At 46.9% G+C, this 16,922-nt stretch overlaps 1 protein-coding gene across 1 annotated transcript in view; it reads right to left on the bottom strand.

Moving 5' to 3' along the window:
• Nucleotides 1-11,759: 11,759 nt before the first annotated feature.
• Nucleotides 11,760-16,922, bottom strand: part of SYT9 (synaptotagmin 9) — a 177,397-nt gene continuing 172,234 nt past the window's right edge. Inside the window, exon 7 of the mRNA XM_045556508.1 lies at nucleotides 11,760-14,010. Coding sequence (XP_045412464.1) covers nucleotides 14,002-14,010 — 9 coding nt within the window. The 3' untranslated portion in view covers nucleotides 11,760-14,001. The remainder of the gene's footprint in view (nucleotides 14,011-16,922) is intronic.

Here is a 16,922-nt window from a genome sequence, read left to right as displayed (position 1 = left end):
CTTCTCAGAGTCAGAATATCAGTTTAGTTTCTGGCAAAAACTTCCAGGATCTTTTTCCCAGAAGTCCTATTAGGAGACCCACCCCTCCTCTGGACTCCCTTTGCATTCCTGCAGCTCTTAAAGGCACAGCAGGAAAAATGGACATTGATGTACCACTATTGCTGAACGGCCAGTACACAGGGCTGCGTTGCCCATTGGGCAGGAAGGTATAATGGGCTACGTACAGGCTGCCCAGGTTCACAGCTCAAAAATCTCAGGATTGAGCTGAGAAGAATTTGGTTAAGAGAAACAAAAATTATTGATACAATGGTGCTTCCAGAGCCAAGCCATCAGGAAATGAAACTCATTGTAAGGAAGTCCTTGAGTTTTCTCAGTCACTAGTGGCAGAATTCCCTTCATGTAGCTGCAGACCAGAATTACGGGACTCAACTCCTGCAGGCCCTGGTCTGGTAGAAGATAAATCATATCCCTAGGGCAAAGTGGTAAAATCTCCCAGTTTTGCGTTTGCTGTCCAGGCCTCTACTTATCTCCAACCCCTCCTTCCATGGGGAAGCCCAGGACTCCTCATCCTTCTTTCTCAATCACTTACCAAAGTGAGGAAGGTTGGGGCATTTCCACTCTTGGATGTGGAAAGAGCTCTCTCCAGGAGTCAGAAGACCTAGGTTTGCATTTGGTCCCTGCAAGAGACACTAATAGACTGAGAATTTTCCACTGGTGGCCCTTGAATGTCCTTGTCCTCAGTAGATATTCCTCCCTATCCCTCTTCCATATGACCTCAGCCCCTGAGCCTCCCCACCGTCCTTGGTAAAATCCCAAACAGTAGCTCCTCATCCTTAAAAACAATTCCTCCTATTTCTGAGACCCATCTTTGAACTATTCCCTAAACTAGTTGAACTTCCCCTGACCCCTCCTCCTAAATCCTTATTAAAAGTTCTGCCCGATGCAGGCTCCTTCTCCAAGTAAAAATTCTCTCTCTTAAATTTTCCATGCCTGGCATTTTCGAGTAGAGTCTTATAGTAAAGGTACTCTAGTTGATTTTCTTCCACGAGTGCCTCAGCCCTAACTTTGAGATTATGAACTAAGATGGAAAAGGTGGAGGAAAACTCCGAATGCTTCACAATTAACTTTTGGGTGGTGGTGTTTAGGTAATCATTTCCTTGGTTTTCTATAGCCTGCTTACATTATTTCTTTTACAATGAAATATACATGCGGTACTAATGAAGTCTAAAGAATTGCTGGAGAGGCCGGGGAGGGGGATGCAGTGGGGGGCCTCCGTGGCAGCACGAAGCCTCGGGCTGCTTCAGGGTTGCTGTTGCCCCTGTCTCTCTGAGATGGCTCCAAGGAGCTTGGCCCATCCCTGGCAGGCACCCCCTCTGCCTGCTGGTAATTCAGGCCTCAAACCACACTCTCTGCAGCCGCCAGCTTCTTCACAGGGACAAGCCTGGCCTCTCTGCTCTGACTGGCCACACCTGGTCTTAGCTGGAGACCTTTACTCTTTGCAGTCCCAAACAGGAGCAGCAAATCCCACAGCTGGAACCCATAACCCATTAGGATTGATGAGCCGTGGGGCATCATGTTCTTGTGACCAGAGGTTTCGTAAAGAAAAACCACATTCACTTTGCAGATGGTTCCAGCTTTGACTGGCACGCAGGGGCCAGTTTGGCTACCCTTATTCAGACCAGTCCTTCAGTGGGTGCTGTGCTGGTAAGGGTGAAAATGATGGCTTCCTGCCCCTGAGCCTGCAGTTGGGATAAATCATTCAGTTTGCTCTTCCTTACATTTAACCTCTGGCCTTGACCACTGCTATGAGCTCACCAGTGAGGACAGTGGCCAAGCACAGTGACCTCTCTTTTCTCCTTTGCCAGTGTCTGCTCCTTCTGCTTTCCTGCCCCAGCATCCTGAGAGGGGAAACTTAAGCTCTTTGATATCCACCACTATTTCCTCTGTGAGGCTGGATCCAAGTCACTGGTCCTAGATCTGCCAGCTCAGGCCTGAGCTGACTGTTTTCCCTAAATGACCAGTCAGACTGGACGTGTCAGTGCTCAGCCCAACTAGCCCCCTGATTCCATCCAGATATCCCCAGTGCTCTTTGGAAATCCTTGCCACCTTCATCACGGGTGGCTCCTTTTACTACTGTGCATCCACACTAACAGAACCCCTGCCTTCTAGAGCCTTCTCTGCTCCCAGTACCCTCTACTTTGCCGGGAGGTACTGGTCAACTCCAGGAAAGTCTATGAGGAGGCAGAGCCCAACTCAACAGAATCCCACCTGGGATGCTAGAATTCATCATTTAGGTATCAACAGGATGTCTCCTCCTCTTTTCTCTTCTCTTCTCCCCCACCCTCTGCTCTTCCCCTTTATCTTTCATTCACCACACTTTCCTCCCACCACTTCCTGATAGCTATTTGCTTCAAGTCGTCCTCAAATCTTCCAACCCTTTGCAAGTTAATTGCATTTTTTCCTGCATGAGTGATTGGAACAGCTTCTATTTCCCTATCTTCCTCTCTTTAGATAAAGCATTTGCTGAGTTTATGCCAAAATGAGAGCTTTTTACAATATGACCTTAGCCAACCTTTCTTGCTTTGCCTATTAGCATCCACCACATTCATCCTCCACAAGAGCCACATCTAACTGTCCCCAGACTCCCCATGAAACCTAACATAGGGTGTCTTTGCTTATGCAGGTGCCTCAGCCTAGAATGTTTCTCCCTTTTGTAACTCGTGAACTCTTACTAGTCCTTCAAGCCTTCCTACCACCTCCTCACCCCCATCCCAGGCAGAATAACCCCCGTGACATGTTGAAGCCTGAATCTTGGAAATTTGAGGGGGAGGCTGATCTGGGCTTTGGTGCTCTGGTGGAGAGGCAGTGGTATGGAAGGAGGAAGAGAGGAAATGTAGCACTGTGACAGGATGAAATGTTGTACCCCAAAACTCATATGTTCATATGTTGGAGTTCTAACCCCTCTAACCTCAGAATGTAGTTGTTTTTGGAGCAGGATCTTTAAAGAGGCAATTAAGTTAAAATAAGGTAATTAGAGTGGACTTAAATCCAAACCAGTCCTGGTGTCCCTATAAAATGAGGAAATTTGGACATACAGAGAGACCCCCAGGTATGAAGATACTCAGAGTAAAGATCATACGAGGATGTGGTGAGAAGATGGCCATCTGCTAGCCAAGGAGAGGTGCCTCAGAAGAAACTAAACCTGCCAACACCTTGATCTTGGACTTCTGGCCTCCAGACCTGTGAGAAATAAGATTCTGTGGTTTAAGCCACCCATTCTTTGGCATTTTGTTATGGCAGTCTGGGAAAACTAGTACAGACATACAGTGAGTTGTAGGAGGCAGTATGGGGACAAAACGGAGCAATTCCAAGATGGTATGCAGAATGTTCATGGCAAGAAGTGAATTGAGAAGAGAAATTCCTGGCTGATATACTGATGATTCCCAAGTCCAGGCCTAAATCTGGAGCTCCAAACCCTATTTTCAACTGCCTACCAGACATTTGCACTTGGATATAAAACAGTCATCTCAAACATAGCCCATTTCTATTTGTCTTTCTACTCAAACTTCCTCTGAATTTTTTCTCTCAGCAAATGGCACCATCTTCTACTGAACAAATGTAGAAATGTAGGAGTTATTCTACACTCGTCCTCATTCTTCTTCTTATTATTATTATTTGTTTGAGACAGAATCTTGCTTGTTGCCCAGGCTAGAGTGCCATGGCATCAGCCTAGCTCACAGCAACCTCAAACTCCTGGGCTCAGCAATCCTCCTGCCTCAGCCTCCCAGGTACCTGGGAATACAGGTGTGCGCCACCATGCCTGGCTAATTATTTCTATTTTTAGTAGAGATGGGGTCTAGCTCTTGCTCAGGCTGGTCTCGAACTCCTGACCTCAAGCAATCCTCCTGCCTCAGCCTCCCAGAGTGCTGGGATTACAAGCATGAGCCACTGTGCCTGGCCTAATTCTTATTCTTATGTTCAATTAATCAGCACACCAAGATTTATTAATTTTATCACCTAAATATATGTAATTACATTCCGTTCTATTTTATCTTTCTGCTACTTCCTTACTCAGGGCTTTATCATTTCCTACTTTCTATTCATTTATTTAACAAGTATTTGGGGTATCTATTGTATTCCAGGTATTGGGCTATGCACTAGGAATACAATGACAGACACAACGGACACATTCTTTGCCGTCATAGAGAATGTGTCTGGTAGCGGAGATAATCACATGGATACATAATTATAATGCGTTATAATTTTTCTAATTAAGCATTGAAAGAGGTGGTAATAAATGCCATGATGGCACGAAGGTGGAGCACTGGAGTTTGGTGAATCAGGGAAGACTTCCTAAAGGAGGTGACATCTTAGCTGAGACGTGAAAGATAAGTAGGAATTAACCCTATAAAATAGATAGTGGGGAGAAGAGGTGAGAAATGCTCTGGACGGAAGCAATAGCCTATGCCAAGACCCATATATCAGAGAGAGCTCAGTGAACTTGAGTCAACTGATAAAAGTTATGTGTGAACTTTCCATGACTGAGTGATGGGGCTGGAAGAGTTTTGTAGGTCAGGCTCCCAGGGAAATAGACTCTGAGACCAATTTACGTGAAAGATGTTTCTTGGGATGTGCTCTCTGGAACAACACCTGTTAGGGAGTGAAGGATGCATGACAGGGCAAAGAGAGCAGTTAAACTGCAGTGCAGTTGCAACACAGGCCTCAACTGATTTCACAGGGGAGCTCTGGAGCTAGGAGGGCCCATCAGATACGTCCCAAATTGAGGCAACGGGACCCAGCCCTGACACTCCTGCATCAGGCAGTCATTGGATGCAGGCTGCTCCTGAGGAGGGAGAATATATAATCTTGGGTGAGGCTGTTTCCCTTGGCCGAGTGCAATGCCTGGAGAGGGACACAGCTGTGTTAGTGTTAGTGGCAACACTTGCACAGCTGGGGGAATGAGTGTCCTTGCCCTAGAGGGTAAATTTAGGCAACACATCACAGTGTCTACTTCAGTAGAATAGCAGAGGCCAGACTTCACCAAGTTTGTAGGACACACCTAACATTTTAGGTGATATGGTAAGAACAATGAGAAAACAACTGGAGAGTTTCAAGTAAGTGAGAAGCAACATAAATAGATCTGTGTTTCAGAGAGATTCCTCTGGAGGAGGCCAGGTGAAGGATGGATCAGAGGGCAACAAGGCTAACTTCAAGGTGGGAGATAGATTAGGCAGCTGTTGCAGTGACTTGGGGAGAGATGATAAGGGCTAGAATGAGAGTAGTGTCAGTGGAGAGGGAGCTACTTGGATGGCTTTGAGAAGTATTTAGGATGCAGAATTGAAAAAACTTGGTTGCTGATCGAATGAGAGTAGAGACAGGGAGGAGTCAGGTTGATGGGCAGATTCTGTGTTTACATCAACCTCCCTTCTGACCCCTTTGAGTCTAGCGTCTGCACTGTGGCCAGGGTAAGGCAGCCAATGTGCAAACCTCATTATGTAATTTCCCTGCTTGGGAGCCTTGATTGTCTGCTAATTCTTTTCCAACAAAGTCTATAGTCCTCAGGCTCAGGGAAGTCTTTGCAAATAAGTTACAGCTAAACTAAGATCTGTAACATGAGTAACAGGCAGGCAAAGGAGGAGGGAGTGTGTGTGAGTTACGTGCCCCGTGGAGGGGACACACAGCCCTTTGCATGTAGCTCTGGCCAGCAAGGCTCCCTCTCAGAATTGAGCACACTTCTTCCAGATCTATCTCTGCCTCCCTGGTTTTCTTTGCCATGTGTCTCCTCCTCAGTCTTGGAGCCTTGCTTGATCACCATACCCCTGCCTAGAGTAATACCGGAACCTAAAGCACCTTTCCTCCTGGTCTGGGCTCATATTTGCCTCCAGAACTGGCCCCTTTGCTAATTCATACTCTCCGTCACCTTGCGGCCAGGTTGTATCATCTGATGGCCTCTCTGACAGACTGTGGAAGTCTGCATGGATGCACATATGCCCCATTGTTGGGGCTCACTTAATGGATTTTAGCACCCATTCCCAATCTAATATTTTTGAGAGGATCAATGCTCTCCAGCCCTTATCAAGCTGATAGATTTGAAACCATAATTTCACTATGGTTTAACATATCCCATGGCAGAATAGTCTGTGAAGCCTAAATCTAAACCTCATCCCAAATGCGGCTATTTCACATGCTGAGAGCATCAGCATGAGAATTAGCCCATTTATTTAAAAGGATTGGACAGAGACACTGAAGACAAGGGAGATAATTCAAGAAAATATAAAAATCCCATCTAGGAACTTAAAATGCTTAGTTTTCTCTAGCCAGTAAGTACTTATAATAGTCTCCGAAAGAAAGCTGTACGTGATATAATAGCTGATGTTCATAATGGTCATCTTATGTCATTAAGAAAATAATAAATGGCTTTTAAAAAGTAAATAAGTTTGAAATATACTTGGGAAGATTTCCACAGAAATATTTAAGATTAAAAATGTATTTTCCAGGGAAAAGGAAAACTTGTGTTTTCTGAAAATTTATTTATGAAGAATGTCTCATCCCTCAGCAATTATACATCAGTGAGGTGACATGTCCACAGCATTGCATGGTTTGTAAATCCAAGAACTTTATCTTCACAAGTGTGTGGGCTATGCAGCTCCCTCCAAGGGAAGGACAGAAGGTTGGCAGATAGAGAAGGTCGGGAAAGACTTTTCAGGGTTTGAGGATCATTTTGTTTCCTCTTAGGCTGTGAAGAGTTTCTCTTCGCTGAATATTGAGCATATTTTACTCCACATGAAATCCCAGAGGTGGCTTGAAACAGTCTCCTTTCTTAAGTAATGCAATATTTCCCCGATGTACTGATCTCCTAAGTAATTGCCTACTCATGTCTTTTCAAGTCTTTGGATTGTGTGGAAGAGAAGGAGGAGGGAGTTAAGGACTAAGGAGTGGTCCCTGGAACTTCACAGGAACTAATACTGTCTCAGGGTGGAAGAAAAGGAATAGACATATTGTAGAAGAGATTTAAATTAGGTATTAAGAATAGTTTTCTGACTAAGAATTTTTGGGTAAGAGAATGTTGAAGCAAATTGATATTTTTCTAGTGGGTGATGCTATATTTGGGGAATCATTTAAAAATTTTTAGAGAATTGTGTTAGGGAGTAAGGAGAGAACTCCCTAGAAGGCCCCATAATAAAAAATATCCTATGTACATACTTATGATATCTCCAATTATTGTTAGATATACCTTTAGTTACCTTCTGTTCCCACACACCCTTTGCTGTGAGTCACCAACTGTCTTAGTCTGTTTGAGCTGCTGTAACAAAATACCATAGACTGGGTGGCTTAAACCAAACATTTATTTCTCACAGTTCTGGAGGCTGGGAAGACCAAGATCAAAGTGCCGGCAGATTTGATGTCTGGTGACGCTTGTCCTGGCTTGCGAGTGGCAACTTTCTTACTGTATTTTCACATGGTGGAGGGAGAAGGGGGTGTGGTCTCTTCCTCTTCTTATAAGGACACTAATCCCACCATGGGGGCTCCACCCTCATGACCCCATCTAAACTTGCAAAGACAAATTCTCTGTAGTGTTAGATTCATAAACCATGCAATGCTCTGGATATGTCACCTCATTTCTAATTGCTGGGGAATGAGACATTCATTATAAATAAAGTTTCAGAAAACACAAGGTCTCATCTCCAAATATCTCCCAAAGGTCCCACCTCCAAATACCATCATATTGGGGATTAGAGCTTCAACATATCAATTTTGGGGGACATAAACATGCAGTCCCTAGCACCAACCTTCCCATTTATCAATAAGGTCATGATCTGACATGACTGAGAAGTTCCCAAGATGTCACCTTTGTTCCCATTCACCTTTTTCTCCCTCCCACCCTCACCATTGCCCTGAGTCTACTCAGCGCTCAGCCTTCTCAGTTCTGGACATTCTTCCTCACCTCTCCCATGCTTTCCTGGAATTGTCTTCTGGCAGTGCCCTGCCCTCCTGCAGCCCCCAGGATGGGACAGCTGCCTGCCCGGCATGCCCTTGGTGGACTGGCCTCCCTCAGCTCTTTGGAATAGAAACCATGTGCACCAGAGTCCCTAGAACTTTCACACCACCTACTGCGATCATCCTGGTTTGGCATTTGAAGCCCACCTGGGAAGTTTCCTATGAACAGATTCTCCCTGGAGGCTGTGTGTCTGTCCTAACTGGCACTAGCCAATTTTGGACATGCCAGGGTGTCTGGTTGGGCTCCAGTGGCCTACTCTGAGTCTTTGTTCCTTCCGCACCCGGTAACCACATCTCTACCAGCATCTGCTGAAATCTTGCCTCCATTCACACAGCTCAGGGAGGGCTTGGGAGTGGAGAGTAGGTAAACTGCAGGGAAGGGGACTGATTAGTGAGAGCCACTGATGGGGTAGGACGTGGATTAGTGACTTCTGGAGCTGGACAAGGCTTGCCAGCCAGCAGATGATGTCATGTGTCACCTCACAGGGCTCCTTCCCTGCAGGGGGAGGAAAGTAGGTGCCAGGGCCAGGGTTGGCCAGCTTGGGTGGGACAGCTGTCTTATGTGGGCTCTGCATCTCCCCAGCATAGGACTTACTTGGGCTCTCTCTGCACAGGTTCCCAAGTGAGGGCTCTGAGGTTCTATAAACATTTAGCCCACTGGGATCAGAGCCCCAGGACTTACAGCTGGGGGGTTACCTGCTGGCCCTACAGAGCTCCTCCTTTGGTGGTCTTAGTCCAATGTCCCAGGCCCAACTATTGGGTCAAATTTTGTGTGAACTATTTGTTTAGAGCCTTTAACCACTAGAGGGCAGAAGCTTCTCAGGCAGTCATCTGGCTGTGGTCAAGGTACTAGGGCTTGTCATTTTTAGATCTGAATGGGAATGTATTTCATTCAGAAAAGTACCATCAAACCTTCTCCCTTCCCTCCCTCCTCACCCAATAAGTCTGATTGATATTCCTGACCAAATGGATGGAATGGACTGGGTGGTCTTATTTTCAGAAATATAGGCTGAGGTACAAGGATGACAGTTCTTGTAATCAATAGAGTATCGAGCCTGGAAATCTACATCTTGACCCAGTGCACACACGGGCTGGTGGGGGCAATGCTGGCTTGTGTGGGCCATGCAGTGTGGGAAGGAAGGTCATTGCTTTCAGTGCCTCAACACCTCTGTCGTGGTGCTGTTAGGAGCACAGGCTGCATGGCATGAGCTTCCTGGGTTGAAGATTTCTCTCACAGCCCTAGGCAAGGGGTTACAGTCTGTTGCTTGAAGAAGTAGGCCAGGGCAGGAGGGACTTGGCATCTTCTCTCTTTCCTTCCCCTGTTGGTGAACCAACCACACAGACTGTCTCTCCCTCTTTTCTTCATCTAATACCTACTTATTTGTCCAGGAGCTCCCCTTTCAGGGACCTCTCTTTGCTGCTTGCTGCCCTCTTCCCTCTCTCTGGCTTACTAGCAGGACTACGATGAGCTCTTTGGGGTGTAATTGAGAGAACTTATTTGAGTATTTAAATGAAAATTGAATTTCCTCTGCTCAGAGAGGGCCAGTCCTGGTTCTATGACCCACACTAGACATCGCTGGTCTTTAAAAGGGCTTTCAGGACATTCTCAAAGTCAAACTCTTTCCCTTTAGTTAAAAATGAAAACTCATTGAAGAGGGATCTGAGAAACAACAGAGGGGGTAGGGAGACAGCTGGTGTCTGTCCCTCCTCTGGAGTTAGCCTGCAGTTGGGTTTCTGGGCAATCTGCATCTGTGACTGCACAGGCCTCCCTTCAGCTACACGGCTTTCCCAGGGACGGGCACCAGCAGTTCCCTAGACTCAGAGACACACAGACACCAGAGGTGAAAGAGCACCGAACACATTGGGCCAACCCTGCCTCATGGGAGAAGAAACTGGGACCCACAAAGTAGCCTCAGCTTCAGAGGCAGGAGCAGAACCCAGGCCCCAGCCCCAGTCCATGGCTCTGCCCACTGCATGGTGCTGCAGCTTGGTCTTTGCTCAGTGTTCCGCATGCCCGCAATCAATTGCAAATAATGCGTGTGAATGTCAACCTTCCAAAAGAAATGGCAGCCCTGATAAACCCTACACATTAACACTGTAGTCTGTGACATGATCCTTCCTTGAACATACATATCATGGCCCTGGAGAGGTGGGGTCACCTGTGTAGTGACCCTTTTCTGGTCGAAGACTGGGTTTTGGAATTGTCCTGTAGAATCTTGCATAAGATGAGAGGGGAGAGGTGCCATGACTGAGGGTCATAAGCATCTAAGGAGACAGGAGGCTTCTGAGAAGAGTAGGCTATCTGTGCCAGGTGGGCAGCTGCACTCACAAAGCCTTGTCTTATCTCTGGCATTCCCACGCAGAAATTTCTGTAAGACTCAGAGAGCTCCTTGCTGCAAAGAGATATACAAAGTCAAATCTCCCACCACTGATCGGACCATGCCCTCCTCAATAATTTTCCTCTGCCTAGGAGGGACATGAAGCACTGCACCAGCTTCTTCTGAGCTGCTCCTGCACAGTAATTGCATTTGTGCTTGTGTGCGTATGTGTGTACAGTGGCCTGGGGATGATGTAAAAACCAGTGAGGGGCTGGGCCAAGGCAGGAAGTTCTAGGCAGGGGCTTCCCATGGCCATGTTTCTGCTGTGTCTGAGCTCTGTAGGGATTGCCAAAGTCCTCTTAAGCCCAGAATGGTGAGAGCCAAGTACCAACACAGGTGCTTCTCCCTCAGATATGTCTGTGACCTGGTTGCACCAGAGGCTGACAAGTGTCTGGAGGACCCCTGATGGTGGGGGGTATCTAGGAAGGTGAGGCTTGGAGCTTTGAATAGGTCAGTGGCAGAGCGGGTCTTCAGCCCCACCACAAGGCAGGGCTGTCTTCAGTTGTACTCTGCTTGGAGGTAACTGGTTGGAGAGACTATGTGGAGAGAGGTGCCCAACCATTCTCCAGCTGTTCCAGTCATCCCAGTTGAGGGGCCAGATGTGTGTGAAGAAGCCGTTATGGACATCCAGTCCATTCAGGCATTCAGATGATGCCAACCTCGGCTGCCACCTGACAGCAACCGTGAGACTCCAAGAGACAGATCACCCAAGCCCAGTCAATCCACATAATCATGAGAGATAATAAATTTCTGTTTGAACCACTATGTTTTGTGGTGCTTTGTTATGCAGCAATAGATCACTGGGATGCCCACCATTTGCAGGACAGGATGGCCATGAAAATAGCAAGCCATTTTGTGTACTTACCCTTTGTCAGTCTCCCCGGCTTAAGTGTGAGAGTAGGACTTTCTGCTACTCATGTGAAATGTAGTCCTACTGATGACCTTGTGAACTAAATCATACCATTTGGATTAATGATTGTTGGAGACTTTTGAAAACATCCACATTCTAGAGACCACTCCTCTTCCCTCCCTCCCTGACTTCTGTCATGACCTGTTACTTCCTGGGCACCACACTGCCGGCTGAATGTGCCCGATTCACTGGTCGGGAAGGTGCTTCAGCAGCAACACACATCTAGGGCAGATCTCCCTGAAGTCAGTGGCAGTAAGAGGCAGGGGCTGAGAATCAGTGCCAGGTGGGTGGGGGAGGCCTGGTCTCTCCTCTCTTGACACCAGCTTTTCCCAGGGTCTGTTCCTTAGATTTTATCAGTGTTTCCCTTTCTACTGCCATTTCAATTTTTTTAAAGGTACTTTAATTTCCTTCTCTATTCTGGGAAAGATGTTGGAGAATCCCCTTCCCCCAAGTTAAATGAGACAAGGTTGGAATTTTTCAAAAGGAACATTTACTAGGAAACTAAAGGGAAACCAAACAGAATGCAAGAGAACGGAGGCAGAGTGGCAAATGAGTGGAGGGAGTTCAAATTTATAACCAGCCTCTGGCCACAGCTGTACTGGCTAGGCAAAGCTTTCCAGACACAAAGCCACCTGCCTGCTATGTGGACAATCCTCTTTGCCCACTTGCCCTTACAAAGCCACCTTCTGTTTCATATCAATAACATACTCATTAGGACCCCAAGGCTGCTAGCTCTAGGGGCAGGAGGATCCTGAGGTGGGTAACAATAGGCACAGCTGCCTCAGGATCTCCAACCCAGGCTCCCATTGCCAAGGACACGTCCAAGCTTGTTGGAGTGGCTGCCTAATATCTACTGGAAGCAGTCTGATTTCCCTGGGACCATTCTTCTGGGCTTATCTCCCTGGCTTTAGAGACAATATATCTGCTAAGTATCCTGTTGGCACTAGCCCTTCATGCTTTGGTTCTAAATATTGGTATGGTGGGGAATGTCTGAATGGGGAGGGATGAGCGAGGGGAACCTTGAGCAAAGGATGACCTTGATCTCATGTCATCAGACCTAGGCAGAGCCGTGGATTCCCATTGAATCCCAGTGGCTGAAAGCCAATCAAAGAAGTGAGACTCGAGTTTAATAACACAGAGTCACACAACCAAAGGCTTCTAACCTTCTTAGATCTGACATCAGGGTAGAGATTCTTGTATAGTACTAGGCAGCTGTGGCAACAAGAGCTTTCTGAAGACATGCAATGATCCTGCTTCTACCCAGTTAGTTCCACACTGAAATGTTAATTGGAATGAAGAGAATGAGCTTTCCAGGAAGATAAACTGTAATGCAATCCAACTCTGGATTCTGCTGCAGAGATTGTATGAAAAGGGAAATGTTATCTTGGAGTAGTGGTGCAAATGTGTGAATGGGGTAACCTGCACCCACAGTAGGAGAGAGAGGACTGCTAGGTAACAGCCCATAGACCTCCCAGGATACGCCGAAGCCTTTGGTTTCATTCATGTGGAGGCAGAAGCAAGGAGGATGAGGTGCATAACTGGCAGTGGGTCAGCAGACACAGTCAGGAAGGAAGCTGAGTAATGAATGAGATTTCCTGGGAGAGCCCTTGACCTTCACTCTTGCAGGTATTTCCGTCCCCAAGTACTGTGAAAGTGGTATATGTGTCTGAAGCGAGAAGGAAACCTCTGTCTGTGGCTGCCCAAGGCTATGACTCTGGGCTGTTGCATACGGAAATACCCCGGAAGGCCCTCAGGCCGAGAAGTCCCCAAAGCTGTGCCTTCCCTAGGGGACAGCTGTGTTCTCTCCATGCTGTCATCTCACCCAATGCTACACCTGTTTCTGAGGCTGTTCCCTCACTGGACAAATGTGCCTGGGAAGGGATATTCCAGAATGCTCATGCCACTGAGATGTATGCCTCTCTAACAGGGATAACAATTAATTTTCATTATAATAACACCACCAGTTGAAAGGAGGTGGCTGCTGGCTACCCAGAAAATTGTGTTGGGGTTTCTGACACTTCAGAATCTTGTGTTAGCAGAAGAGGGCCATGATCACCTGGTTCTCTCTGCCATGTGCATGAGAGGGGGCAGTGAGTTTGCTGTGAACTAGCCCTCCTTGCACTAGATTTTTTTTTCCAGGGGGAACAGCCTACTTGTCTTATTATTCTCCTCGGGCTATTCCTTGCAAAGCTGGAGCACTTCTGGGGGTGAAATTATTTTCTGGAGACAGTCATTAGCTCAAAGGTAGTCGAGTGTGAATTGAGATCTGCTGCCTATTTAGCACCTGGATATATTTTTAAATATTCTGTCCTTCCAGGGCATTCTAGCAAATAACATCATGTCAGAGTGACTGTTGCCAGGGCAGGTGCTATGTTCCCATCACCAAGGGCCTTATATTAATCACTGACTGGTGGTACTCTTGGTCCTCTCACTATATCTATCACTTGGTTTCTTTTGTAGTCCAGTCTTGGTCCTTGGCCATGGGAGACGTGCTTCCCCTGCAGCACATCACCTTGGGCCACCTACAGAAGGTGGCTGGACCATTCAGGTTCGCCAAACCCAGTCTAGAAAGAGGGCCAGTTATTGCTGTGATTACAGCTGAGCATTTGGTCACTGGAATCGTCCGGATGTTGCTGGATGGGAAAAGTTACTTAAGATCTTTGTGAGATGGTTGTCCTACTGTGTCCTTGGCACAAGCACTCCTCTGACCCATGGTCATCGTTTCTGCAGGAAGAAGAAACAAAAAGAATGATTGGTTTTTGTTCACACATTTTTAATGTGCACCAAACAAGTACCAGGCACTGTGTTAGATGCTGAGGATACAAAGACCACAAGCAGGACACTCACCCTGCTTTCAAAGGGCTCATCGAGGGAGAAATTATAATGTGAGATGCTGGAAAACAGAGGTGTGCATAAAACGCTGCAGGAACAAAACAAGGGACAGACTTACTTTAAGGGGATTGAGGAGGTCTACAGGGAGGATTCTGAAGGATGGGTCTTGAGCTGGGCCACATACGCTGAATAGAAGTCCCTCAGGAGAGAAGGGGGAAGGACATCTGGGGCCGAGGAAAGAGCCCGTGCTGAGGCACAAAGGCAGCAAAGGGCACGGTGCACTGGAGGAGTTGCCAGAATTCAGTGTGATTGGACAGTTGAGTGAGGAAGGCGGCAAGGCGGGGTAGAAAGAGGTCTGAGTGGTGCAGCATCATTCCTCGTTCCCAAGCTTGAAGGAGGGGCTCTCTTAGTGGAGCCCCAGACAAACTAGCGGGATCTCTTACGTTTCACACTCAGCCCAGCATTCAACTTAACGTAACTCAGGGCACCTTCCAGTACAGATTAAAGGGAGGAATGCTATAGTCATAGAGAGAAAGAAAACCAAAGTCACTTCTATAGCTACAGTAATAATAAAATGTACATATAAGAGATGCGAGAGTGGCAAACATTCTCACACAGAAATTTATGGACTGAATTTCAGAGATAAAAAGTTCACCTATGAGGCCATAACTTAAGAAAAGTGAAAAAAGCCAGCGTGTGCACGGCAGAGGGAAAGCGAAGCCATGACCCTGGGCTTTGAAGTGTGTGCGTGTGTGAGCACTCACAGACATCCTGAGGAGAGGGTATTCCTTTCTGCGTCTAGGAGGAAAGCATGCATGGGTGTTGGTCTTAATATTGTGATTCAAGTATGAGCTTCCCAGACCAGCTGCTACTCTGGAACACCCTCTGAATATCTCCACTTTCTAACCCACCACCCACAGCAGGCCTGGGTCCCATAGCCCCTCTCTCAGCAGTGAGACCCATACCCGAAGGACCAATTTGCCAGTCCCTGAGTTCTTCCTCATCAGGGAAGGCAGACTGTCAACAGGCTCAGCGCCACCAATGAATGTGGTCTGGAATTAGCTATGCTGGTATTAGCCAAGTAGGCCATGTGCCACATTCTTCACTTTTGAGTACCTATTGTGTGCCAGGCACTAGGAGATGAACTTCACACATCCTTAAAAGAACCCTAGCAGGTTCTTTACTGGAGGATACAGAGTTGTAGAGAGATTACTTTGTGAAAAGCCTTACTGGGAGTAAGTGTCAGAGCTGGGATTGATTGATTTTAGAAACAGGGTCTCACTCTGTTGTTGGGGCTAGGGTTCACTGATGTCATCATAGCTCACTGCAACCTCAAACTCCTGAGCTCAAGCGATCCTCCTGCCTCAGCCTCCCAAGTAGCACCACCCCCAGCTAAGTGCTGGGATTTAAACCCCAGACTTCTAATTTCAAAGTCCAAGCTTTAGCAATTACATCATTCCTAAACTTCTGTAGGCCTACTATACACATGTGATGTATTAAAAGTGCTTTATCTGCCTTGGTTTTCTAGTCACTTTAAATCTAGCTAGATGAACTGCCTTTAAGTCCAAAACAGTAGCATGCAGGTACCATATTCCACTTATGGCTTTCATTTCTCTGGAGTCCCCTGTTTAGTGACCTACATGTGTATCTTGTTTGTCCTCTCAGTTCTATGTACAACCTCATTGTTCCCTGTTATGTCCTTCATGTCACCTCTCCATTTGAGAAGTTCCTATAGAATGCTTTGGGTATAGCTCTCCCAAAGTGCCCAGCCTTAGGGACCACTTCTATACCTGGTTTGTTATGGCCAATCTGAAGCCTGCTTAGAGGGCTGGGCTATAACCCCAGCCAATTTCTTACCAGCCCCCATACCCAGGGATACCACTAGCAGAAGCCATGCTGCCAATGGGCAAATCATAGCACAGCTCTAGCCTGACCTCTGGGCTTTGCTCATTTGGTAAATTTCCTTGTGTGTGCACTTAGCCAGAACCAAGCTCCACCCTGGTAATACTGCAGAGGGGCCCACTGGTCTCCCTCTTCTTATGGTGAAGCCGTATCCTTCACCAGGTGAGTTTCCTGGGCCCTGATCCTGTCTTAGGCCCAGCATCCTTTCTTTTCCTCTTTTGGGCAGTGTCATTAAGGTCCCAGAATGCTGTGGGCAGGGACCAAGCACACCAGATGACAGGATAGGGGAGTTTCAATACATCTGATGGAGTAGTGGGGTCATCTCTACCAGCAGTCTTACAAGAGATGCTTCTTGAAAACAAACTTATTCTAGGGAAAGTCAGGCATACAAGTCAGATCTGAAAAAGGTGTCTCAAGAGAAGGGCATGGGTGAATTTTGCTGTTGCCCAACCCACTTTTGTCTGTCTTTTGTGAGTGGAAGACTGGAAAAACTCAACCAAACAGTACAAATTAATAACACCTTTCCAAACTCCTATAACCTAATGAATTGTCTTTTAGCCAAGATTTCTGCAAAACAAGATGGGAGGAAAGATTTTTTTAAAACTCAGAAAAGTGCTGACCCAGTGGGATTTTGGTGGGAGAAGGGTGGTGGGGACTGAGGCATCGACACCAGAGACAGCGATGGAGGTTTAAGGACTAGTGAGCACATTGCTGGCCTAGCTGGTTCCAGGGCTGGCACCACCAGACTCTTCAGTGGACAGAAGCAGCAGTGTCCTTGTCATCACAGCCAGCAGCCTCCCAGCCAGCACCAAGGGTTTACAAGGTACCAGGAACTTTGGGAGCATTGGCAGGAAGTAGTGTTACAATCCTATCTGAACAGAGGGGATTTTAAGTAAATTCAA

This window comes from Lemur catta, chromosome 7 (genome assembly GCF_020740605.2).
Source record: "Lemur catta isolate mLemCat1 chromosome 7, mLemCat1.pri, whole genome shotgun sequence".
Classification (NCBI taxonomy): Eukaryota; Metazoa; Chordata; class Mammalia; order Primates; family Lemuridae; genus Lemur; species Lemur catta.
Note: the sequence above shows the minus strand (reverse complement) of the source record. Positions and strands in the feature narration are given on the sequence as shown.